Source organism: Nasonia vitripennis, chromosome 3 (assembly GCF_009193385.2).
Source record: "Nasonia vitripennis strain AsymCx chromosome 3, Nvit_psr_1.1, whole genome shotgun sequence".
Lineage (NCBI taxonomy): Eukaryota > Metazoa > Arthropoda > Insecta > Hymenoptera > Pteromalidae > Nasonia > Nasonia vitripennis.
Window position 1 is genome coordinate 19,526,764 of NC_045759.1, and position 24,271 is coordinate 19,551,034.

At 41.6% G+C, this 24,271-nt stretch overlaps 5 protein-coding genes across 12 annotated transcripts in view; 2 read left to right on the forward strand and 3 right to left on the reverse strand.

Moving 5' to 3' along the window:
* The first annotated feature begins 772 nt into the window (after positions 1–772).
* Positions 773–3,407, forward strand: LOC100119581 (complex I assembly factor ACAD9, mitochondrial). The gene is made up of 3 exons (XM_031927829.2): positions 773–906; positions 966–1,213; positions 1,463–3,407. Exons 2-3 carry the CDS (start codon positions 972–974, stop codon positions 3,120–3,122), a joined length of 1,902 nt encoding a protein of 633 aa, XP_031783689.1. The 5' UTR covers positions 773–906; positions 966–971; the 3' UTR covers positions 3,123–3,407.
* Positions 3,403–6,882, reverse strand: LOC100119621 (programmed cell death protein 2-like). 3 transcript variants are annotated; one of them, XM_008207032.4, is made up of 6 exons: positions 6,576–6,849; positions 6,078–6,409; positions 5,758–5,986; positions 5,203–5,645; positions 4,644–5,120; positions 3,403–4,573 (listed from the first exon to the last, which is right to left on the reverse strand). In XM_008207032.4, the coding sequence occupies exons 3-6, from the start codon at positions 5,866–5,868 to the stop codon at positions 4,309–4,311; spliced, it is 1,296 nt and encodes a 431-aa protein (XP_008205254.1). In that variant the 5' UTR covers positions 5,869–5,986; positions 6,078–6,409; positions 6,576–6,849; the 3' UTR covers positions 3,403–4,308. The 3 variants fall into 3 exon arrangements, with proteins under 3 accessions (XP_008205254.1, XP_008205252.1, XP_032453918.1); XM_008207030.4 differs by having other exon boundaries at positions 5,758–6,409; positions 6,576–6,882; XM_032598027.1 differs by lacking the exons at positions 6,078–6,409; positions 6,576–6,849 and adding an exon at positions 6,457–6,513.
* A 510-nt stretch (positions 6,883–7,392) lies between these two features.
* LOC100115540 (ubiquitin-conjugating enzyme E2-17 kDa) lies at positions 7,393–13,884 on the forward strand. Of its 4 annotated transcripts, none has more exons than XR_004227290.2 (6): positions 7,393–9,401; positions 9,819–9,899; positions 10,302–10,506; positions 11,281–11,448; positions 13,200–13,370; positions 13,554–13,884. XR_004227290.2 is itself a non-coding variant. In XM_008207034.4 (5 exons), the coding sequence occupies exons 1-4, from the start codon at positions 9,358–9,360 to the stop codon at positions 13,356–13,358; spliced, it is 489 nt and encodes a 162-aa protein (XP_008205256.1). In that variant the 5' UTR covers positions 7,393–9,357; the 3' UTR covers positions 13,359–13,370; positions 13,554–13,826. The 4 variants fall into 4 exon arrangements, 2 of the variants coding, with proteins under 2 accessions (XP_008205256.1, XP_032453919.1); XR_004344722.1 differs by having other exon boundaries at positions 11,899–13,370; positions 13,554–13,826; XM_008207034.4 differs by lacking the exon at positions 11,281–11,448 and having other exon boundaries at positions 13,554–13,826.
* On the reverse strand, positions 13,396–16,560 carry LOC100678355 (inhibitor of growth protein 1). The gene is made up of 3 exons (XM_003425994.5): positions 15,597–16,560; positions 14,947–15,153; positions 13,396–14,856 (listed from the first exon to the last, which is right to left on the reverse strand). Exons 1-3 carry the CDS (start codon positions 15,730–15,732, stop codon positions 14,279–14,281), a joined length of 921 nt encoding a protein of 306 aa, XP_003426042.2. The 5' UTR covers positions 15,733–16,560; the 3' UTR covers positions 13,396–14,278.
* A 259-nt stretch (positions 16,561–16,819) lies between these two features.
* Positions 16,820–24,271, reverse strand: part of LOC100119697 — a 184,637-nt gene continuing 177,185 nt past the window's right edge. For 2 of the 3 annotated variants that reach the window (XM_031927209.2, XM_031927208.2), the window contains exons 9-14: positions 24,148–24,261; positions 23,923–24,066; positions 23,642–23,844; positions 22,359–22,510; positions 22,190–22,262; positions 16,820–22,108 (exon numbers count right to left, since the gene is read on the reverse strand). In XM_031927209.2, coding sequence (XP_031783069.1) covers positions 22,072–22,108; positions 22,190–22,262; positions 22,359–22,510; positions 23,642–23,844; positions 23,923–24,066; positions 24,148–24,261 — 723 coding nt within the window. In that variant the 3' untranslated portion in view covers positions 16,820–22,071. The remainder of the gene's footprint in view (positions 22,109–22,189; positions 22,263–22,358; positions 22,511–23,641; positions 23,845–23,922; positions 24,067–24,147; positions 24,262–24,271) is intronic. The other variant, XM_008207042.4, reaches the window with a different exon arrangement.

The following is a 24,271-nucleotide window of genomic DNA, read 5'->3' on the forward strand; positions in this document are numbered from 1 at the left end:
CTTTCGCCGTTTGGGCTCTTTCGTCTAGGTTCTGCCCCTGCACCTATGCAAGTTCATTCGCGCAGGACCGCCCAAAAAATGGGACTTATACGTCAATACAAATAAAATTTTCAAAATCTTCAAAAGTTTCTAAGATATCATTTTTTTTTTAATTTTTCAAAAAATTTCAGAAAATTTTTCTCCCGCATTTACGGCAGAAAAAATATATATGAGGGAATGAAAAGTCGCTTTAGTCCCCGCAGCGTGTCCGTGAGCATATATATATATAGATATACCTTTAACATGCTTGGTGCTAGGAACCAAGACGCCCTCTGGGCCGAGCTTGCATGTCAACAATAACAACATTCCTATAATACTTCTCCTTCCTATAGGTGTGTAATATACTATAAAATCGAAAATTTCTTTCAAAAGTTACTTTATTCCCGCAAATGCGGAATTAAACCCACTGCAAATTAAACCCACCTGCGGGAATAATCAACGACTTTAGTTCCTTGTTGCATAATTTACTATTTAATTATTTGTTATAAGCAAATTAGTCTCTTTTTAGTCATCTACTTTTTTGTGGCGCGAAATCTGGATTTAAATTGACTATATGAGACCCCCTTCCCTTCAGCTCATAATTATAATACCTAAGCGTTTTAACAGTGCAGGATTGATAAACAAATTTATACGTAATTTCATGAAATTCGAATGACTTGAAACAATAAATCTTCAAATACTTTGTGAAATTCTATACATACTTAATGTTCGATCTTTTAAAGTTTTTCAAATATTGCTGCTCACGCGTGCACATGCGCATGAAAACGTAGCCTAAATACTTAGTCGATCTAGCAGAAAAAGAAAGGTTATATATCGATCCATGCGCCTGTAAAACAGTTTTTGCTGACAATCCGTACTGGTCAAAAGGTTAGTTTTTCTTGTTTTTAACAAATGACTTTTTCTCATTGAACCTTACTTTGAAACAGAGGAAAATGATGATTCTACGAGTGGTGGCGAGACGTCACCTGCCCTGTTCGACAAGTGCTTGCCAGCATACTCGACTGCTTTCGACAGCTCACGCTCGTGAGGAGAAGGAAATCTTGCGTGATTTTACACCTAATTTACCGACTCCTCAGCCGAAGAAACCGGGGCGCCCACCTTTTGCTAAAAATTTGTTCTTGGGAAAGTTTGACTATGAGTGGCTGGCTTATCCAGAGCCACAACACGTAGACAGGTAAATTTATTGACTGTTGATTGAAGAGCATTATCGAGTACTTCTATTGGTATTCTTTTCAAGAATGTTCACATTCATACTTCAATTGTTAAGTGGCTTTAGAATGTACAGTTAGTTGCTCGCACAGTATGCATATTGACAAATTCATTTGCTGTTGTGTAACTATAGTCCGTACTTAAAATTTTGAGATCTATACTAATAAAGTCTTATAGGAATTTCCAAATTTTATTGGCATAACGTATTTTTCAGGTACAATGAATTTCAAGAATGGCTGGCGCCCATCGAACGCTACATGAAAACAGTAAATCCCAAAGAATTTGAAGAAACAGAAACCATTCCCTCTCATGTTCTTCAAAAGTTAAGGGAGTTAGGTGTATTCGGTGCTAGGATACCCGGAGACTACAGGGGCATGAACCTTCTCAACTCTGAGTACATGAGAGTTCTAGAAACCGTTGGCACCGTTCCTGCCTTGGGTCTGTTTCTCCTAAAACAAGGAGTTCCAGCCATAGACATCTTCACCAAGTGGGGCACAGTCGAACAGAAATTGAAGTACCTTCCCAAAATAGCTACAGGCCAATCAATAGCAACGGTTGCCGTCACGGAAAGCAATAGCGGACCTTCAGCCTGTGATTTCGAAACCATAGCCTCGTTGTCCGACTGCGACGAGTACTGGTACCTCGATGGAGAGAAAACATTTGTTTCAAACGCCAGTATATCTGACGTCTTCATCGTCATAGGGCACGCGATGCAAAGCGGCCATCTGGAGAAGCGTCCCGAGACCATTTCCTCCTTCATTGTCGACAGGGATACTCCGGGATTCACGGTCCTGAAAGATTCCATTAAGACCGTTGGTCTAAAAGGTTTCGAAACCGGTAAAATTGTCATGCGAGGTGTCAAGATCCCTAAGAGCAACATCATCGGCGAGATAGGCGATGGGTCCGAACAGCTGCTAGAAATGTTCCGCAACGGTCGGCACTTCATCGCCACTCAGGCGATCGCACTGCTCAAAAACTTTCAGCGTAAACTCACCAAGGATATACTGCCTCGCAAGCACTTCGACAAAATGCTCTTTGAAACGGAATCGGCCAAGATTGTCTTTGCCAACATTAGCTGCTCTATCTATGCAATAGAGAGCGTTCTCTACCTCACTACCGCAGCGATGGACATCTACGACGGCCAGGACCTCCAGTTGGAGACAGCCCTCGTCGAGCAGTTCTGCGTTCAGGAATGCCTCAAGAGGATACAGGAGAGCATATGGCTTGTCGGACCTAAAGCCTGTACCTTGGTGGAACCGTTTGAGCAGATTCTGAGGGACGCGTTCACAGTGTCGAACTATGAGACCTCCTTGTTTGACACGAAAATCTATTCTGCCCTCTTGGGCTTGCAACACTACGGCCTTGACATGGCGGATGACATCAAGAAAAGTCGTAATCCTTTCATGTTCCCCAGCTACGTATTCCAGCAGATATTTTCGCAGCAAGGCGCTTTGAAACTGCACATAGAAGACTACCTGCACCCATCGTTCAGGGAGTGCGCTGACTTCTGCGACAGGAGTCTCTTCAGATTGAAAGACTCGGCAGAGAATCTACTGATTCGCAGTGGTACCGAAGTGGGCAAGGAGCACGGAGCCCTGCAGAGGCTTAGCGATATCGCCTCGTTGATCTACGTGTACGTGGCCATAATCGGCAGAGCGTCCAGGTCGTACTGCATCGGTCACAGAGACTCGTTTGACGAGGTGAAGCTCTCTATGATTATGGCTTACAGGTTGCAGCAGGAGGTGTACAGACTATCCGATGATATAAAGAACAGCGAATACTCCAACGGGGACTACCTTTGTAGGGAACTGGCCGATCTACATTTCGAGAAAAAGCACTACTTTGCAGCGCATCCGCTACAGAGAAATTACTAGACGCGCGTGACAATGAAACGGTATACTTATACCTAAAGGAATTTATCCATTGCGCGAATGCTTTGTTTCACTGCGTATAGCGTTAGGTCGTTTTTTTACTCCAATTCGAAAGATTCATTTTTGATAAGCAATGTAACAAAGGAGACGTGATGGATGTATATTAAAAACCTTGCTTTCAGAAGCGATTGGGGATCGATCATGTTGACGTGACAGTAAGATTGTAAATATTTAACTTTAGAATATGTTGTTATTATAAAATAAAAACGATAAGAACTAGAGATTTTATTCGAAGAACTGTTTATTTACGCAACTGTTGTTAATGCGTGGACGCTATACAATTATCTCACTTGTCTGTCGCTAACATATATAACTCCTTGTTACAACGAGTAGAGAGTCAAAATCGACGAGAAATGCACTGCAATACATCACTAGTTTGAGGAAAAACCATTCATAAAAAACTTACTCGTTAAACTTTTTTCGGCCTTCTGCTCCGAAATTAATTACATAGTTACTGTGTATCTATGAGCTCATTAAGTACTTTCTTTTGATTCTTTAAAATACTTTAAAAATAAAAATAATCTCTCTTTATATTCTTAAACGAGTTTCAAGTTACTTTACCAATCAGTTGAACATTATGCTAAAGTTTAAGAAGGATAGTATCCAATTACAGTAGCTTGATAAAATATACTTTTTTAAAAGTTCCTTACATTATCAATTTTCTATAGTTATAAGCATGCTCTATCATTCCAGTCTCAAAAAAATCCTATAAATGTTCCTTTAAAGTTAAAATAAATTTTCATTAGTCGAATGCTAAAGCATTAGCAGAATAAAAAGAACATATTAAACGCATTGGAATGCCTCGCGCCGTCAATGAACTATACAAATAAAAAAATAATAAATAGCCTCTTCAAAGAGAGAAAACAATAAATTTTTGATAGCAATAATAATTTTTTTTCTACAACACGACGGCAAAAAATTCGTCGTCTGCCGAAATCTCCGAATGTTCTATGTACGTACGTCGAACCTTGGACGGTACTCATTCTGCTTGCTTAATATTATAATTATTTTTTTTTTTTTTCATCTACAAAAAGATCACGCTTTCAACATTTCGCGCTGTCTCTAGTTTCCAAATATCAACCTGGAGAGCTCTGGAAGTTTGTCGAAGAAGGTCGCTATGTTTTACAGACTACAGCCTCTCAGCTTGGACGATCACGTGCTCCTCTCTGTAGGAATCCGTGGCCGACCAACAACTCCTGATGCAAGTGAACACGAGGATAGTGCCGTACTCCAGTTGAAAGTGACGGTCGCTGCGAGTATTGAGTTTTAGTTTTGGTATCAGAGTCGGTAGGATCTGAAGCTCGAAAGTCATCTCGTCGCCGCAGTGCCTGCACCTGCCGATGCACCCGCCCATTGGGTACAGCAATAAAGGTGCGGCGTTATCCCTTGCGTACCTAGAGTCGAATAATTCAATTAAAAATAAAAGATATTTTTCATATATAAATTAAATCAAGCCAACTGTACCTCAAAATCTGACCAGGATTCTTTTGTATCCGACTGACAAAATTATGGAACATCTCGTCACCGTGCTTGGGTATACCTTTCTCGTATTTTTCCATGCCGCCTCCATCGTAACCAGCTTTGCTGTCATCCGAAGTCTCTCCCTCCTGTCCAGCCGTCACGTCCGCTCCATTAGATCGCTGGTACTCAAGGAATAAATCACGAACGTGCTGAGGTACTTCGGCCCCGCCCTGAGACTCCTCGTCCACCGAAATAAAGATTTCGGTAAAGTTCAGTAAGCTTTTGCCTGCTTTCGATTCGGTATGCTGCACTGGGAGTGGTGTCACTTCCTGCAGTAGGCTGATCAGATCGCAACGAGGCTGCGTTGGAGTGTCAATGCAAACCACCTCGCTCTCCTCGCCTTCGATTTCGGCCGAAGCGTGAGGTGAGTCTAGTCGGCCAACTGCGCCTACGCCAACTGGCGACTCCACGCTTGTAGGACTGCAATTTCGAATTTCGAGGACTTACAACATGGTTTCGATTTCAAAACGGATCAAAGAATATTAGTAAATTCTTTATTCACCTGTTTGCATTTGGATCATCTACTTGCAGTTCAGAAAAGTCAGCCTTGAGCTCTTCCTCGTAGTTGGTATTCTGTGCTGACAGACTAAACTTGTTAGGATCGTTCAGCATCAAGTTGTTTCCATTCCTCTCTGAGACATTGTCATTCCAATTGTCCCCCCAATCATCTGCATCAGCTAGCCAGCTGGTTGCACTGGTTTGTACTGTCGCGCAGGAACTTGACAATGAGTCTGTGCTTGGTGCCTGCTCCTGTGACTGAACTCGCAGGCATGTCCAGCTTTCGTTCTGATTCCAACAATTGGGATTCATGCATGCAAAAATATACAGACTCCTGTGGTATTTGGAATTCTCCAGTGGGGCATAAATTTGTAGCGCCAAGAGTTGATGCAAACCGCAAAGCCTGCACTGAGGTGCAATTAGTGTCATTTGATCATTGTGCCAGTCCTGAAAGTGATATATTATCTTCGGATGTGATGACAGGAACATACTCAGCAGAATACGTACACCTGCATCTAGCGTTTGTGAGACAGAGCAAGCAAAATCAATAAGAACTTACCGGCTTGCCGCCAATCTTATTCGTTGTAAAGTTAAGAAGGCTACGGTGCTTCTCCGTGACATATTCATCCTCGTATCCCAGATACACCTTTGTCCTGACATCCTGAGCCATTTATACACCTTGAGTATTCGTACTCCTCAAAGCTTAAAGCTTAAAGCTTTCCAGTCACAGACAGATCAGATCCTCTTCTCCCAAAAGCGCAGCCCTTCTCGACGAATATCTCGCGACGCTGCGAGAACGGAAAATCAGAAGAGAGGAAAATTATGCAGCTGTCCGCGGTATAATCTTATTGCAGCTGATGTGACCCGCGAGCAGTGTACCTATATCGGACATGCGCATCGTCCGGAGCAGTGAGAAAAGCGGAGCAGCTGCAAATATATCGCCGCTAACGCGTGCGCCTTTTTGCGGTCGCGAGGGCTGGCCTATCGATTTTTCGGGCTCTGTGCGCGCGCGCGTATATGTACACTTATTATAATGGCTGCATATGCTGATTAAAGGCTGCGAAGAGAACTGCTCGAGGTGTAATATAAATCGCTCTGGATGTGCGGGTACTTGAGGAGGCTGGAGGAGATTATGTCGTCGAGTTGTGCAGCCGGCCGATATTTACTCCAGTTTCATGGCCTAAATTTTCTAGAATTGACGTATGGAAGCTCTGGAAAGAGAAGAATAAGCCTTGTAGGTATATAGGGTATACTATACCTATTGTTTTGACAGGCTGCGATGCACTGCAGTGTATAGCAGAAAGCCACGTGCGTTTCGTTCTAAGAGGAGAGAGGTTAGGAGGAATCGCAAGAAGTTTATTTTTCTTCTCTATTTACCTATAAGTACTTGTATGCGTCGGCTTCGATTATGCCACTTTTTCGAATAATATCGAATAAATTGAAATATAAATTTGAAGCTTAATCACATATCGGCTCCAAGCCGCGTGTACTCAATCGCGAGCTCTTTCGTCTGCACCGCTTAAACTTGCAGCGTTGAAGGCGGGTAAAAATAGGTGGCGCATAGAGACTTTTCCATTTCCCTCATCACAATATATGCGCATGCAGTGCCGAGTCTAGATATCGTATGGTGCCACTATTGCTGAAACTGCTGAATAATATATACCTATATTCTCTACATGATGCTGAAATCTATTTGGGTCAAGATAAGAATGAACTACTTGACTATCATATAATTGTCCAGTGCACCTACTTAATTATCGACGAACATGAATTATTATAAATTTCAGTTCAGTTCAGTCAAGATTTCGATGTTTTTTCAACCAAATTCTTAAAATTAATTTACAAGGTGCAAAATTGCCGCTATAGCATTTCGATTATTTATGTCTAAATTATGGCACACACGTCTGTACTGGTCTACGTCGTGACTCACAATAATCAATAAAGAACATACGATGTGTGATCGCTTTCAAAATTTTCTGCAAGGGATATATAATGAAATAATTATAATAATCGACACCGCAGCTGTCCGCGTAAAATGCAAAATAAATTCTACGCGAATCTTTTCCTTAAAATAATCGATTTTCTTATCGGGTATACGTTAAATATCAGAACTAATTTAACTTTTATCGTATATACTCTCGGCGATCCATAAACAAAATTCTTTACTGTAAATATTATTCCTTTTTCGATCTTGTCAACAGTCATTGAAACGCATATCAGCCGAATGTCGAATTGTCAACAAGTTTGGATCATCTATGCAAATCTTCGTTTTGATTGCGTTTCTCTTCAAGTTAAGTATTTTAAAAATGATGATAATTTAAAAAAAAAATCGAACATTTCGCGAATAGAAAAGTCTGGCTGTGTATCCATGAATAATTACCCGATTGAAGCAGCATGAATCGCACGCTGAGGTGAGAGAGATCAGAGCAAGAGTCAAACACGGAAACGATTACCATTTTTGCATAAGTAATTAGACCGACGGTGTTCGATTCATGAAATTCAAGATGCCCCGCAATTCCTCAAATTAAGCGGCTTAATTTAAGCCACTCCAACGTATTCCCGTCCATCCCCGCAACCGCCTGCTATATATTAATTCAAACGCTACGATTGGCGCACCTGATGCGGTTTCGTCAATATTTAGGTCGCACTTCAATTCGAGGAACGCCCCAATAAAAACAATAGTTCCTCTCGAAGTATACGCAAGTATGGTAAATTAAAGGTATACACTATAATACTTAATATAGAGTGACGCATGCGCTAATCTCTCCTATCTCTTCCGAACGTTCAAACGCTTGATTCCCCCCCTACCCGAGCATCTGTCCTCTATTAGAAACCGAATCTGATGACGATCACTGAAGTTTCTCAAGGCTCGCGCGAGCCTATCTCTCATACACAACAGCGTCGCTCTCCAAAATAATCATCATCAGAGAGAAACCATCAGCGGTCGTCAGCTCATTCGGCATTCGATCTAGCGTATAGCTATATAGAGTCGAGAAAATTCCACGTCCGAAATAAAAATACACTTGTACCGCGGCGACCAACACAGCTGCGCGAAAACACAAAGAGCATCAGGCCTTCGCTTCGCGGAGCTCGTCGTTCAGCAGCGCGCACCTTGACTTTCCGAAATCCGCGCTCGTTCGGGGACCTCAAAAAAAGACCTGCTCACGGCGTACAATACATGTATATATCTATATATTGTATATTGTATACACACAGACAGGGACAGTAGTAGCCTTCCGTTCCGCGAGCTGCGCGCGAGTGCGGACTTGGCGAGTGGCGCAAAGGAGCCACAGTCGCCCAGAAGGAAAGAGAGAGGGCAACTGCGTGTAGCCAGTATATTGTATAGGCAGTATAGGTATAAGTAGTAACGGTATACCTATACACGTACGAGCCTGAGCGAGAGAGATATATATGCCATACACCCGTCGCTACACTCGCATATTGTAAATTTGTAATACAGACGCAGACAGACAGAGGCGGGCGGCCTTCGCTAAAACTCCGAGTGCGCGGCTCTCTCGCTTGTATAAGTGTGTATATGCGTGTGTGACAAAAGGCTCCCTACAATAATTATACTCGAAAAGCAGGCAGTATACCGCGGAGGAGCAACGCCAACGAGGGACCGTAGCACAAAGCAGCAGAGCCAACGCGCACGAAAACTGCGCTGCGGGAAAAATCGTTCCTCTGCACATACAGTGATACAGCGCAGTATAAGTATACTAGTATAGCACTAGTAGGTAGTGCCTTTTGTAGTTGGACTGCGTACGCATACAGAAAGAGGGAGAAAGACGGAGCGAGAGCCGTCCTCCTCGCCGTCAGTATAGTGCTGCTCCGCGGTGCCGTGTATCCGCGCGCGACTGACTCATCCTCTGCTGCTGCTGCTGAAGAAGTGTCGAATCGAAGGTGGTGCGCGAGTGAACTGTTGCAGCTCCGGGAACGGTACACGCTACGCTACGGATATAGCGGCTCGTAGCACAAAGACGGAAGGAGTCGTCGTCGTCGTCGTCGTCGTCCATACTCCATAGTGCGCGAGAGAAAGAGAGCTCTGCTCGGCGCGCGCACCAACCGCTCTGCCTTCCTTTTCCTCTGCTTCATCTGTGTTCATCGCCCGGGACGTCGTCGTGTGAGACAGAGGCTCACCAGCCAGCAGCGAGTCCGAGGAATGTCGACCCCTGCGAGAAGGCGGCTTATGAGGGACTTCAAGAGGTATATATTAGCTACGACCTGCTGCTAATGCTCATAACCCCCTTCTCGCTTCTCTCTTCGTCATATGTGCGATGTTGCTCTCTCGCTCTTTAACCTTCCTCGAGCGCTGCTTCGCTTACTCTTCTGTCTCTCTCGAGCTCGCTCGCATACTCGTACATACTCGTAACGCCCTTGCGACGACGCTGATTCTACGTCGTCTACGAGACGGAGAGAGCGAGAGAGAGAGAGAGAGAGAGAGAGAGAGAGAGGGACGGGGTGACGAGACGCTCGACGATGACGTTCGTTTTATTATTAGCAAGGGGGAGAGAGGTGGAAGATTTTTCACATGCTTGGGCATCGCACGCGCGCTCTCGCGCGACCAGGGGTACAAATGTCTTGATCTTGATGGATGTCTCTGTTTCTTTGACATGTTCCCAGGTTACAGGAAGACCCACCCACTGGAGTCTCGGGGGCGCCGACCGACAACAATATTATGATATGGAATGCTGTTATATTTGGGTAAGCGTGCAAGGCCAATGCCGGAGCTACTACCACTGCTGCACATTAAATTGAGAGGACACGAAGAGAGAGCTTGTATCTCTAAGGACAAATGTCAAAGGAGACTGATAAAGATAGTCTCGGCTTGAAGCGTAGCTTACGAAACTCTGATTAGTAACCGTCTGTCGCCATATGAATCGTATCTTTGGTATTTCTTGAGCAATTGCGTGAGATAGTTATAAGTCAGGTGTTATGTAAAGATTTCGTGCTTCAATCGCAAATTTGACTTCTTGGGTGGCTGAACTTGCATTGTGTTCATTTGGATAAATTTTGGAGTTTTTGAATTTTTTAAATGCCATTCGGTATATGCATGCAGTCAGTGTTCACTTAAGTGAGATTGAAAAATCAATAACCCTTTTTCAGACCACATGACACTCCCTTTGAGGATGGAACTTTCAAACTCACAATAGAATTCACAGAGGAATACCCTAACAAACCACCAACGGTGAGATTTGTCAGTAAAATGTTTCACCCAAATGTCTATGCAGATGGTGGAATATGTCTGGACATTCTGCAAAATCGTTGGAGTCCCACGTACGATGTCTCTGCAATCCTGACATCCATACAGGTGAGTTTGGCCAAAACATGATTATTCAGTATGTAGAGCATCATCATAATTTGCAAAAAGAATTCGCACGTTTTTGTTAATAACTTAACAGTGGTTGCAATTCATCAAAGTCGGGACCTCACGCGTTAGATTCATGTTTCAAAGTCAATCGCTAAGTCTAATAACATTAACCTTAAAGATAAGGTCATTATTAACCAAGCTTTCTATGTGCAATAGAAATTCAGGGGAACTGTGCAAAAAATCGTTCAGAAATTGTAGTGTCAAGACTTTTTCATCCTGTAAAAGTAAAATTTTAAGTCAAATCAAAGTTTATGTATTGATCAAACGTCTTGCAAAATTACCTCTGGGTCATGTATTTTTATCATGCACTGAGAGGCATTTGCATGATATATAGTACAACTTCTTGTTGTGTAGTAGTGAAAATCAATAATACCAATAATATTGAAAAACTAACTTTTGAATAAATGCATTATACTGATTCATTCCAAAGTTTCGCATGTAAGGGTTTAATAGTTCAAATGATAAAGGAATTTTATTTTTTAATCTATTAACTGCATTGAGATCTTGTATTGAGTTTACAATCTATTATACTCTTCTTTAACTGTCAATATTAGTGTGTTCTATAGATAAATGTGAAAGTATTAAAAACATAGATTGACTGAACCTTTTGAGTGATTTTTTGATACAATAATTCCTCTTAAAAAAACTCATTTTGTAGAGATTGCATAAAACTGTGAAAGTAAAATTAAAGGTACGACTTTTGTATGGTTGCAGTCGCTGTTAAGTGACCCAAACCCAAATTCACCCGCTAATTCGATGGCGGCACAACTGTACAAAGAGAACCGGCGCGAGTACGAGAAACGAGTGAAGGCTTGTGTGGAGCAGAGTTTCGTGGATTAGTTGGAGGCAAGAGCTCGCCGCTGTCGCAGCAGCAACTTAAGGGTACGCTATACTGGCATTTTTCATAAAAAAATTCACAAAACTAGTTCAGAGGATCAAATTTATTGTTAGCTTTGTTTACATCATGTACATGTGCAATTTTTATTTGTTATCCAAAAACTGTATGAAATTATCAAATAAAGATAACCACTATTTTTCTAATGAGGTGTGTTTATGATTGATTGAATTAACGTAAACGTTTAATCGAATTTTTCAACTCACGATTTTGTTTACTCATCTACTATCTTCTTCATAACAAAGCTAAATGATTGACGTTCAACTATTATATTATATAGTCTTTAAGACTTATTTATTCCACTCACCAATGGTTTAAAAATCGAACCCGTGTTTATGCGTAAAGCATTGAACATTGGTGAATCTAGTCAGCAACATTTTTATCATTTAAAGTCTTAAGATGAGAAAAAAAAAAACATGATGAACTTTGATTTTTAGTTTTGTCAGTATACCGTACCCTTAACGGCAGCCGACTACAGCTACGGCGAACAGCAGCAGTCGCTACGAGGCGTGTCGAGGATGAGAGGAGAGCTAACGTGCCACCCCGTGAATTGGAGCTAACGCCTTTGTGCTTTAGTTTTATAAGCATGTCAACTCCCCAAGTCTCTGATTCGATCATAAACACTGTACTCTCTCTCCCTCTCTCTTTTACACACCAAACCTACATTAACACTACACTCATTAGGGTAGTCCCTGTTTATAAATCATGAAAAATTATTTGATTTTGTTGACCTTTTTTTTAATTTAATACTCTTTTTTGTATGTGCCAGATTGGTATGAGTGTGTGAAAAAATACGTGCATAAAATTCAAAAGAGAGAATGAAGAAAAAGAGTTGACACTTGTAATTGAGTTTTCTTGTTGGTGAAATTTCGTTGTTGAATAAATTTAAATAATATCAGCGCCAATAATTTTAAATTCATCAACTACATCGTCACATGAAATCGTTGATTTTTTAAAACATTTATACACATACCATCTTTGAAAATTGTATTGCAGTTGATGTAAAAATGCAGCTTACGCCGGTGTTTCACTCAAATATTCCCAAACCCTTAGAGCTAACAGTGGTTTGAGCACACTTTTGCTACACTGGTGCAAAAATAAAGAGTAAGGCAAAAAATTTTGAATGTTGTGAAATATGGGCTACTCTAAGACACATACACATGTGCAACCACATTAGACCGAATTTTTACAATGTTGTATAATAAATTAATATAAAATTGTGTATTTATTTATTTGAATACTGCGAAAGAGAGGAAGCGAGGCGTAAAAAGGAGCTTTACGAAAATAAAAAAACTAATCTAGTACATATATCTATGATGACTATTGAAGTATTAGGAGATATGAATGAAATAAATGGAAGTGTTAATACTAAGTAGCTTTTTTGCTTCTGTACTCTGAAAGAGTTCAGGGGCAAACCCTTCCCTATTGTGTTACTGTAAAAAGGAGCGCAGAACTGTACTTTTGGTTGGAATTATTGTCATTTAATTATTATAATTGCTATTGCTATTATGATTACAATGATTGTTATTATTATTATAGTACTTGTATAGTACAGGAAAATTTCATTCACTTATACATATAAAAAGTATATATACACGAACATATAATAAAATGCATAATTTCAATTTTTATCCAATGTTTTTCGTTTTGTCACCCTTTGACCAATTAAACGTTGTTGTGAACTCAAAGTTATTTAAATAAATTGTACATCGTCTTCGATTTTTCGGGTATGTTTCAGTCTCTTCTCGACGAGCCAAATCCGAATTCTCCGGCTAATTCTTTAGCTGCACAATTATATCAAGAAAATAAGCGTGAATACGAAAAGAGGGTGGCGACCGTCGTCGAACAATCCTGGTTAAATTTCCAAGAAAGTGGCTCCACGGAAGACCCCCGCTGACATTAGATATAAGTATGTTGAAAAGGAATAACAAACGTTTCGAATAAATCTTTTTTTATAAAACAACATTCATTTTACAAAGAGCAAAAGATAATACATTCAATTTGATCTATTAGACTTAATTTACATAATCCGACATCTTAAAAAATTAACTTTATTACATTGTCGTTTTAAATCTTCATTTTCGTTTTTCAGGTACTATTCAACGTTGAATGCTCCGATCGACGCTGATTCGTACTACATTTCTCATGTGATCATCACTGGACAAGTGTGAACATAATTAACGTCCACGCATCTTTGTGATTTGTCTTAGATTTTGTGATGGCAGATGCTTGCAGATCAAAACGATGCAAATATCGCTAGCGCGCGTATGTGTGGAAAAAGTTTGAATGTATGATTATTAAGAATATGTAATTCCTTATTTGTTTAAATACTAGATTACAATGAAAGTTTCTTTACACAGTCAAATACATGTTCTATTAAACCTACCATTAAAACAAAAATCAAATATATTTATCAGTCGACATTCCATTGAAGTTTGTTTTCCAAACTTTAATTTTAAAAATCTCACAAACTTATAAGTATAATTTATAGCACTGCGTAACCTAAGTAAGCGTATAAGTCACGCCTATCCGTGACCTAAACAGTCCTTTATTGCACCGTGCTTTATCGTCCTCGCTACGCTCGTAAGCTAACTGCACGGTGCAGTACAGGACTGTTTATGTCACGGATAGTTGTGACATAACGGACTTAGGGTAGGCAGATGCTATAAAATAGTATACGATACTTGTGACTTAAATCAACCCATTATTACACGCCGTGTAATAATGGGTCGTTTAAGTCACATGTATCGTAATATACTATTTACGCTTAAATGTTGGAGCAAATATACATTAAAAATTTCTTTTTTCTAATTACTGCTACGATTTTTCCTCCTTTTCTTTATTATAAAGAGCAAGCTCCTTGAGAAACTGTGCTTTTGGTTTCATGATATTTGGTCGATCTCCTCGACATTTGGGGCAGAACCACCTACCCTTTGGTTTTGTACTCAGAGACACACACGAAAAGTGGAACCACTCAATTGGGCACAAGTCATTGTCACACAAAATCATTTCTCCGTAAGAAATTTGATCACAGAGGCAGTATGTAGGCTCATCAGGATCTATCGCTAGATCATCTTCAGGAGGCGGAGGCGTGTCTTCGCGATGCTGATTCTGTTGATTACCTTGTCGTGACTTTCTTTTCTTCTTCTTCCCAGTGTTTGCTGCATTTGCTCTTTTTTGATTTCCGTTTGATGAGCTTTGAATGTTGGATGATCTGTTCTCTGACATCACAATCATGTCCATTGCTTGGGCAGATTCCACTAACGTTTCTGTCCTTGTTCGCCTAGCTCGTTTTGTTGGCCTCTCACTATTATTAGCATTATTGCCAGAATTGTTATTAACATTTGAATTGGTGTCCCTGGCTGGTTCACTAGTCTCTTGCTCCTTTCCAAAATCTGTAACAAACCAGCATGGCAATGAGAATGAAATTCTACTTATTTTAGAAATTGTGAACAAAAAATAGAATAAATGACTCCTATGCATACCTAAATTTCTAAAGTCCATATCCAGCTGTCTTGTTTTGTTTTCTATTAAATCCTGTACAATTTGAACGATTTGCAGCTTCTCATCACCAATTTCTTGAGCAGCAATGAGTGCCTGCTGTATCCGTAACAAGGCTCGAGACTTTGCCGACCCATTGGTATCGCCTTTGGCAAGCACCTCTTGATTCTGATCTACCTCACGAAGATATGCTAAGGATAACAAAATTAATGAATAGCTTCAATTTGTTGTTTCATAGGCTGTTCTAGATTAGCAAAGTCTCGTTTGTTGAAAAGTAATTTTTATTTAAAAATCAGTACTAAGAAAATAACCTTCACAGACAAGTCTAAATGACAGGCATTCAACATATTGCAAACAATCTACGATTTCTCATGAATGATAAGTGAATAAGCTTCAAAGTAGAAAATTGTCGAGTGCAAAACGAATCCTGCATTCCGTTTAAAAAACGAAAAAAGGTAGGAAAACAGTTGAAAAACGCACTCCTCCTACAGCAGTTTCCACTTCATTTCATGACAGAACATTTCAATTCGGAATCACGTAAGTGCAGTGACTCGATGCCCAGTGCATCGGCTGGCTTTAAAATAAAGCTCCGGAGTCGGAAAACCGTGGAGAAGAAGGCAAAAATCCAACTTACTTTGACAAGTGGCGTCGAGCTCCCTGAGCCGCGACAAATGCCTCTGTAGATCATTGGGTAAATTCTCCACGCAGTCGAGGTAGTTCTCGATGTAAGTCGCGGAGTAGAGAGCCTCGACCACCGCCTGGTTCAACATCGTGGAATACTCGGGAAGCTGAAGACGGCCTCTAGACGAACATCTGTCCAGCTGCTAAGCTATTCGTCGCGCACGCACACGGTTAAAAACAACTGATGCACTTCATGTGATATAGTATAGCTATGGCGAAGCCCTGGTGGCATTTGTTGTGTGGCCATGTTGATGCTGGGGGAATGGGGGATACGTGGAGGAAGGGGAAGGATTATTACTGCGTGCGCGATGCTCATGCTTTTCTCGCGTGGGGTGGGGAAGGAGACTGTCTCGGCGCACGTCAGCGCGTACCTACGCGAAATATTTTTTTCGCGGATGCGATTGAATCTTATATTATATATTAGGTCTACCTGAAGGACTTTGCGTGCGCTACAAAAAGAGCGTATACTTAGTAGCACACAAGATCTGTACGTACTGTATAAGCGAAAAGAAGTAGAGGTTAGGTTTTATTATTTTGACTTGTGTGGACAGAGAGTGATTATTGCTTTAGCACAATGGTAGTTGTGCGGACACTTTTACACATACGCCGTGACTTATGTTTATATATCTTCACTTAAGCAATTGTGTGATATTAGTTCGATTAGGATTATGGAATACAACTTCGAAGACCAAAAAATTCTAAATCAGCATTCAGCACTTTTGAATCTACTTAAAACATGCAGCTTCTCTACCAAGGTGCATGACACGTATACATCTTTTTATGTTTCACTGTATATCTGTATATATTATACAATTTAGTGATTTTTAAAACACGGTGTATGTATAAAAGTGTTCGCACAACTATCATTGTGCTAGAGCAATAATCACTCTGTCCCCACAAGTCAAATATATGTAGCGTACGCGAAATATTTATATTTCGCGTACGCGCTGACGTGCGCCGAGATAGTCTCAAATAGAAAATGCACGTGCGCTGCGCGTCAGGTGTCTACGTTATCGACGGATGATGTAGGCCGCCGTCGCAAACTGTTTAAATATATCGGAAAATTGGTTTTCATAATTAATTGTCGATCGACGTCGAATTTGTTTCCGCCGATTTGGTAAAGCTATTCGAGGCTTTCAAGGAAGTAAATGATGTGAAAAAGAAGGCAGGTAGCGATCTATTTTTAAATCTATGTATTTTTCCTTGAAATTTCTTGTATATTTCATACATATGATGTGTGCCAACACTCGCATCTACAGTCCATCCTGGGGTGTAATGGCTGCTCGTTTACTCTTGTGTATCTCATGTTATACTATGTACATGTTACAATAATCTGAATCTCGTCTTTATATCATTTTCTCGTATTCATATCGGTACGATGCGATGCGCAGTTTCACATACGCGTATATAAGTATATTTTGCAATTAGTATAAAATCATAGAAAATATTGCCGAATTTACAAAGGACGAATCATGCTGACAATTAAAAAAGATCATACATTATGCTTATACACTTTGATAATACATACGCAACAATTGTTTGGTGGTCTCTCCCTTGTCGTAATTTTCTCTCGTATCATTTTCCCTTGCATGTTTCCATGGAAATTCATTATCGTCATCGTCGCATATAATAACAACAATTCGTTCTTTTTTCTTATCTTTTCCATCTTTTTTGCATCGATACACGTTGCGAGGTTCATCAGTAGTAGTACAACTCACAGTCACAGTATAGTTCGATCAACGGAATGTCGGGAAATGAAAATCGTTATACAATTATACGTTATATTCGTATGATTAACGTAATAAAAACGCACGGCGGGTACTTCGTTTATATCGTAATACGCTTTATATATAAATGTCGCGCGGTGCGATATAAAGTATATGTATATCATAGATCTTTCTCTATTTCAACGAAAAGTCACGAACAAATAAATACCGATACATATGATGTATATAAGTATACTAAAGAAAAGAACGAACGCATCTCTCGTTAGATTTCTTATTTTTGACTTTTCAGCTATATATTTTCTTTTTCATTCATCTTTATTGCGTTACACGCTGTGCTCGTTTCGATTACATTTTGTCTTGTTTTTATTATAAATATTCTTGTCGCTGCTGCTCTTCTGTAGTTTCTTTTAATACTACGTAACTACCACTACCCTTAATACTAACTACTTAGTTTTTTGTCATCCGCGAGCCGAGCTCGCTCGAGACACTTCTTTTTCGAAGATCGAGGATCGCGTGTGCTCTTCGAACGAGTTCGGACGGCGCACGCTCGATTTCCCTAAAACTATTGCTGCTGCTGCTGATTTTTTTCCTTTTATTTACGACGACTTTCCTCTAATCGTGCGGTGTTGTGTGTATTACATACGAGTAAGTAAATACAATATTGTACACGAGAAATAATACTCGGCGTCGACGGTGTAAGAAACGCGCTCTGTCCATAGTTATCCTGTAAGTTCGTTATTCTACGACGGCGAAGGATGATAAGAAGTAAATTTTTCTTCGATATATGCGATATGCTTGAATCAAGACTGCGCGAATTGAAGTATGGATCGTGAAACTGTGCAAAAATTGCGTCTTCGACGGTATACAACTCGTATATGATTAAGTTTTGTGATGCGACAGTAGAATGACGAGTTGACAGGTCGAAAATGATCGCGAGCAACCGATGAGGATGCTTTCCTTGCCTTTAGTACCGATAGAATTATACTGAATAGTGCCAAGAAGAGTTTGAGTTGTTAATTACACACACATATTTAGATTGGTTAGTACTACATTAGGTCACAGTAATAATTTTTTTTTTATTTGCATTTAGAATAGACGATTCCTTAGTTTTAATACTGATAGCTTTGCTTATAGTCGATCTGCGTCTTGTGCGCGAGGTCATGAATTTGTTAGGTTCACGTGTGCGTACACACGTGCAACCTTAGTTCCAAAATTATTAACTGTGAACTGCCGAATAATGCACAATTACGAGATGACATCGAGCCAACTTTCGTTACATGATATATTACGGCTTGATTTTATTTATTTTATTCTTACACCGTGTTATCGCGCCTCGCACATCATTACACCATATGAAAAAGGCTGTGTGTCCTTTTTTGTTTCTATAATTGATTTTTCGCACGTCGAAGTGTGTGTGTGTGTGTGTGTGTATAACGTAGATAATATGTCAGGATAAGATTTAGACACTTCGACTGTTGCTTTTTTTCTTCGATACAGATGCGGTAATGTACACGAGAGGACGGGTTAAGAAATTTATCGTACATATGTATTACAGTGATGTGTGTGTATGACAATGATTATGGAAAATGCAATGTTCGTCGGTTGCGAGGGACATTCAAAATGTTGAATTTAAATTTGGAACGCATAACGAAAAATAGATGATAATCCTCAATGTCCTTCGCAACGCTCGTAAAGAGAACATTTCACAATCCGCGGATGATAATTTCGCTACAGCATTTGCTCATTTCCTCTCAGTCGCACTTGGAATGTCATTCGCACGCAAAAAGTACATAATAATAAAAACCTCTCAAAAGCCGCAACGTAAACGCGTGAATCATCGCTTCGCGTGCATTTATAATTATATATACTCGCTCACTCGCCTCGTTGTGATTCGAAAAACGGTCCGAAATCCGCAGCATATAAGCTAGACTAGAACTAATGACTAGTGACTAGATGTGAAAGCAAGTACTCGAAGTGGTCGTCACGATTTTTTTTTTTTTGTTCGATACGCATGCAGTACGTTCTTTGTTTGTTTTTTTTTTCCTAATCTCTCATGCATACGAAATCGACATACTTACGGTCTAAGGGTACGACGTATTTTATATATGTATCTCATGGATCGCTTACAAAGGTTTTCTCGTTACTTATATAGTATTAGTAATTATTTACAAAATTTCCTATTTACATCAACGTATTGACATCTTCATCTTCGCATCTATGTGAGGTACACGCACACATACACATAGAGAGACCCACACGGGTATATACGTTTAGTAGTAATAATTTCTCGGACAGGTACTTAACACAAGTTACAGTAATAATACAGGGTATACATGCACGTATTGTTTAAAAAAAAAAAGAACCGGTTCGATCGCACTTTATAAATTATATACGTATATCGTGTATGTATTGGTATAATATATTTGTAAATAAATTGTCGCGTTAGTTGTTGCAGGGGAAATGGTAATTTCCCCCGCTTCGCCGGCGGCGAGATGGAACGCAGCTGCAGTAGTCGGGCTTTTTCTCGGAAGAATAAGGTTTTATTACGAGGAAGAGTATATATAATACTGACGTTTAGTTTGCATAGAAAGTAAAATTTTACACGCACTTTCGTTGTCATGGCAGTACGAGATTGAGTCCTGAACTAATATTCAGGGCCGTATGTATACCGTTGAATATCTTGGTGTCTCGAGTTAGCATAACGATGCACAAAGATAGACGAACAAATGGAAGCTCGAACGCACATTTTTATTTTGTCAAGCGAGCGCTGCGTTCCATCTCCTCGAGCCTGATATTTAAATCGTGTTTTCGCGGATAAAAAATTCTCGTATCAAGGGTTAATTCGCTCCAGTGAGGAAACGCGCGCTCTACAAAGATTCGTCAGAAAGGATTTCGTTCACTATCTCTGGCGTGTTGCGCGGCACAAAAATGCTCAAAAGGGAAATACACGTACTTGTTTATATACTTGCTATTTACATTGAAACCGCGACGTTTTTCTCTTCTTCCGTCTCCATCGGGGTTAAGTTCGTCTCGAAATGAAAAAATTGATGGAAAAAGAACTGTGTAACGCGTCGTTGTAAAAAATCTGGCGATTCGAGAACGATGATGAAACGCATCGGAAAAATCGATGGTAAATAAGCGCAAGCAATTTCTACGTAAAATCCACTCGACACCCTTGATAGCGAATCAGCAATTTTCCCGTGACTCGAAACGTCTCGGCGGAATCTTCATTTTTCGCATTCCTCCCCTTGCTTATTACCCGTGCACTATATACGCGCTTGCACACATCTGCTGTCCCATCTCTCTCTCTCTCTCTCTCTCTCTCTCTCTCTCTCTCTGGCCTCTTTGGCTCTCCGGTTCCGTATGCACCGAGAATGCGTGTAATACGCTCAGTGTTTGCGCTGTTTTGGTCCCTCTTTGAGGAGTGCTTTCGCTTCCGCGTCGTCCCTTCGGCTCTTTATAAAGCAGCTTCGGCTGTGCGCGCGCGAGAGCTACGATCGAAGTGTATACGCGAGAGAGTCTTATTGACGCGGGAATGAAATACCGGAGTCTCGCGCTTGTTTACCAAGTCGCGGCTGTGTTTGTCTTGTCCGCGCGGACGTGTGTGTATGTGTATATTTATTCGAGAGTTTTGGAGATTCGGCTGCTGCTGCGTTTTGGCAGGTTTCAATTGACTTTTGTGTTCCGTACATCGACATACGACGACGTTGGCTCTTAAATTTCATCGCGGACCCTTGAACGAAATTCCGTGGACAAAGTGTACAAAATTTCGTATGAAATGCGCGCTTAAAAACAGTATAAAAACTCAAAAAAATCGGCCGACTAACCTCCGGCAAAAGCCCCGCTCCTCGAAAAAAAGTCGTCGACCAAGAGAGACAAAATGAAAACCCTGTGTATCAAAAAAAGTCCAATATGCGGATGGAACGTGCATTCTGAACTCTCCGCGGAGTAGTTTGCAAGTGCCCTCGACTCTGCAGCGCAGGGAGCGCTCGTCGCGTATATATAGCGAGATATACGCGTACTATATCCCAGCGCGTATATACTTATATAAACACATATAGGCTACATAATCCGCGACGCACGGGGGGCGAAGAAAGTCCCCGGAAACTCTTTAAGGGGCTGTTCGGAGGCGTTCTTTTTTCGCCCCTCGTCGTCTTCTTTTTTCTCCTCTCGCGCGAACTTTCCGATCGTCGTCGTCCTCGTCGTCGTCGAGGCGAATTTTTTTTCTCGCGGAGAGATTCTAAAGTCATTTGGCTGTTTTCGCCGGAGATTATACGTGTAAGATTTTCCCTCAAGTGCTCTCTTACATTCGGCTTTCAGCTTAAACGCGCACGCATTAAATTTTAATAAACCGCGCGAATGGTTTTGAAAACGAAAAATGAGAATAAATAAATAAATTACGCTGACAATGATCCACGCCCGGAAAATTCATCGCGTCTCTCTGCGGCTGCTTTTCTCCTTGGGTGCACTCGACGACGACGACGGCGGCGCGACTCAAGCCTCCCTTTTTCGATTCGCCGCTGAAATATTATTCACGATGACGGGGCGCTTGTCGTTGTCTTTGCGACGCACGCGAACTCTCTTCGCTCTCGCTGGTGTTTTTTTTTTATCATCTTTCCTCCACAGCCTCTTCTCTCCTTCAGTACCTCTCCCAGTAGTTGCCGCCGCAGGCTGTCGGGTAGGCGAATTTTCACTGGCTGCTTAGCTCGGATCTACGGGACACGCAGAGAAAATCGCTCTTCAGTGAAAAAGCCTTGTTTTATACTAATATTGTATGGCGTCGCTGCGGATTAGTTTCTCGATAGTGTATTGGACTCACTTTAATAATTTGTATCTGTCCTTCTCGTGGTTGTTGTCGGGTGGCTCGCAATCGAAGGACGCCAGTGCCAAAGCTGCAACAGAAGGGAAGAACGCGTTTTTCAATCTCAATGATACGGAAGAATTCATTTTTTCGCAGAGATTCCGGCGAGGAAAGTCTCGAGGCTCACCGTTTTCCGTAAGTACAGGGCTGGCCTGGATGAAGGCGATGACCCTCGGATTCTTCTCGAAGGGGCAGGCCACCTGCTTCCAGGCTATGAACTCCGTCACCTGCTTGGCCAGTTGCCAGAACTTTTCAAAGTTGATGTGGCCGTTGGGCAGTCTGAAATCAAGCGGAAAAGTAGTAGCTCGTTTTATGTCCTTTCGACACTCCCTCGCATATTCTTATGCATTTTCCACGCCTTTTTCAATTTCGTAATGCAAACGCGCGATTTTCCCAAGAATGAAAAAGAGGCCAGGGAGAGAAAGAGAAGGAGAGACAGTACAGCCGTATTTCCAAACGTAATTTCGAGCCGTCAGAACTAAAGCTTTGAGAAGGATTCCGCAGTTTCAGCGCCGCTGCATCAGCGAGAGCAATTTTTCTTACGCATTGGGAATCCCTCCCTCGCTCATTCAGCCAAGCTAACACCCACACAGAAAGAGAGAGAGAGAGAGAGAGAGAGAGATCTTCCTCCAGCGAAATCGCTGAAAATGACACTCGGAAATACATGCCTCACCCCCCTTGTGTATGTACATATACGTCTACCTGGAAGTAAGGAATCTTTGAACACGCGCAAAAGACGAATTCGTGCGTGTCCTTTTTCTCCGTACATCTCTCCCTCTCTCTCTCTCTCTCTCTCTCTCTCTCACTCTCTCTCTTGCCTAGACGAAAAGGAACACGCGCCGCCAGAGAGAAATCCCGTTTCAACTTTCGTCATTACAAGTTTAATAAGTTTACACTGGCGCGAGCGCGCATCGACGAGAGAGGAAGCGAGAAAATCGCCGAAGAGAGATAATTCCAGGGACGATCGAGAGGCCGTCGGAATATCCCGATATAGGGTATCGCTCGGAGCTATTCCTTTTTGCACCTTCCCTCCCGAACTTGTGTGTATAAAATCGGCGGGGGGCATTCGAGTAATGCACGAGACATCTCGAATACTTTCCCTCCGAATAGCGCGATCGTTTTTTTTCGCATACAGCATCGCGCTTCGAAAAGAAAAAATCACCGCCAGAGCTTAAAGCTCAGCCGCCAATTATCTCTTTCTCGGATGCAACCACTCGAAAATAACGCGCCACGTGAGCCAGGGAAAAAGAGCGAGAGGAAAAAAAAGTTAAATCATCAAAGAAAGCTATCGCGTGCTCAGACACACATAGAGAGAAAGAGAGAGAGAGAGAGAGAGAGAGAGAGAGTGACGAGGTGGAGGAGCTCGAGAGCTTGCGCGAGTCTCGAGATAGCGTGTAATTTCTCACTCACTTGTTACTGCAGCCCTCGTTGAGGAAGTAGAGGTCCTTGACGAGCAGACTGAAGAAGGGCACGACGATGCGCTGCCTCTCGTCCGTAGCGCCGGCGCTACGCCACATCGCCGCCTTCAGGGTGCTCCGGTAGCTGCTGAAGTTACTGCTCGGGTCCATCTGGTGCTCCAGTATCGAGAACTTGGCCGACTGCACCTTCGACCACTGCAGCGACCGTAAAGAAACAAAACGAGTAAGCATACGAGAGTGATCGTATTGGATCATTTGTAACAAGGAACTCACGGTCTTCTTCAACCGCGATATCGGCGACATGTTCAGTCCAGCGATGATCGCCATGAGCGAGTTGAAGTTGCCAATGTTGAAGCACTCGCGGGCCGTCTCGATCCAGTACTCGACCACCCGGACCCGCTGCTTCTTCTTCGCGTGCTGCACACAGACAATTTCGTCATTTTTACTACTGTATCAATCCACTTCTCGATTCTCGCTCTGATCTCAAATTCAACTCACCTTGCAAACCTCCGTCGCCACGAAGTAGCTGAGCCTGTTGAACCACTGCACGTAGGACTCGAGATTGCGCGTCTTCTTCATGTCCTTGAAGGACGTCTCCAGGTGCGGCGATTCCTTAAAAGAA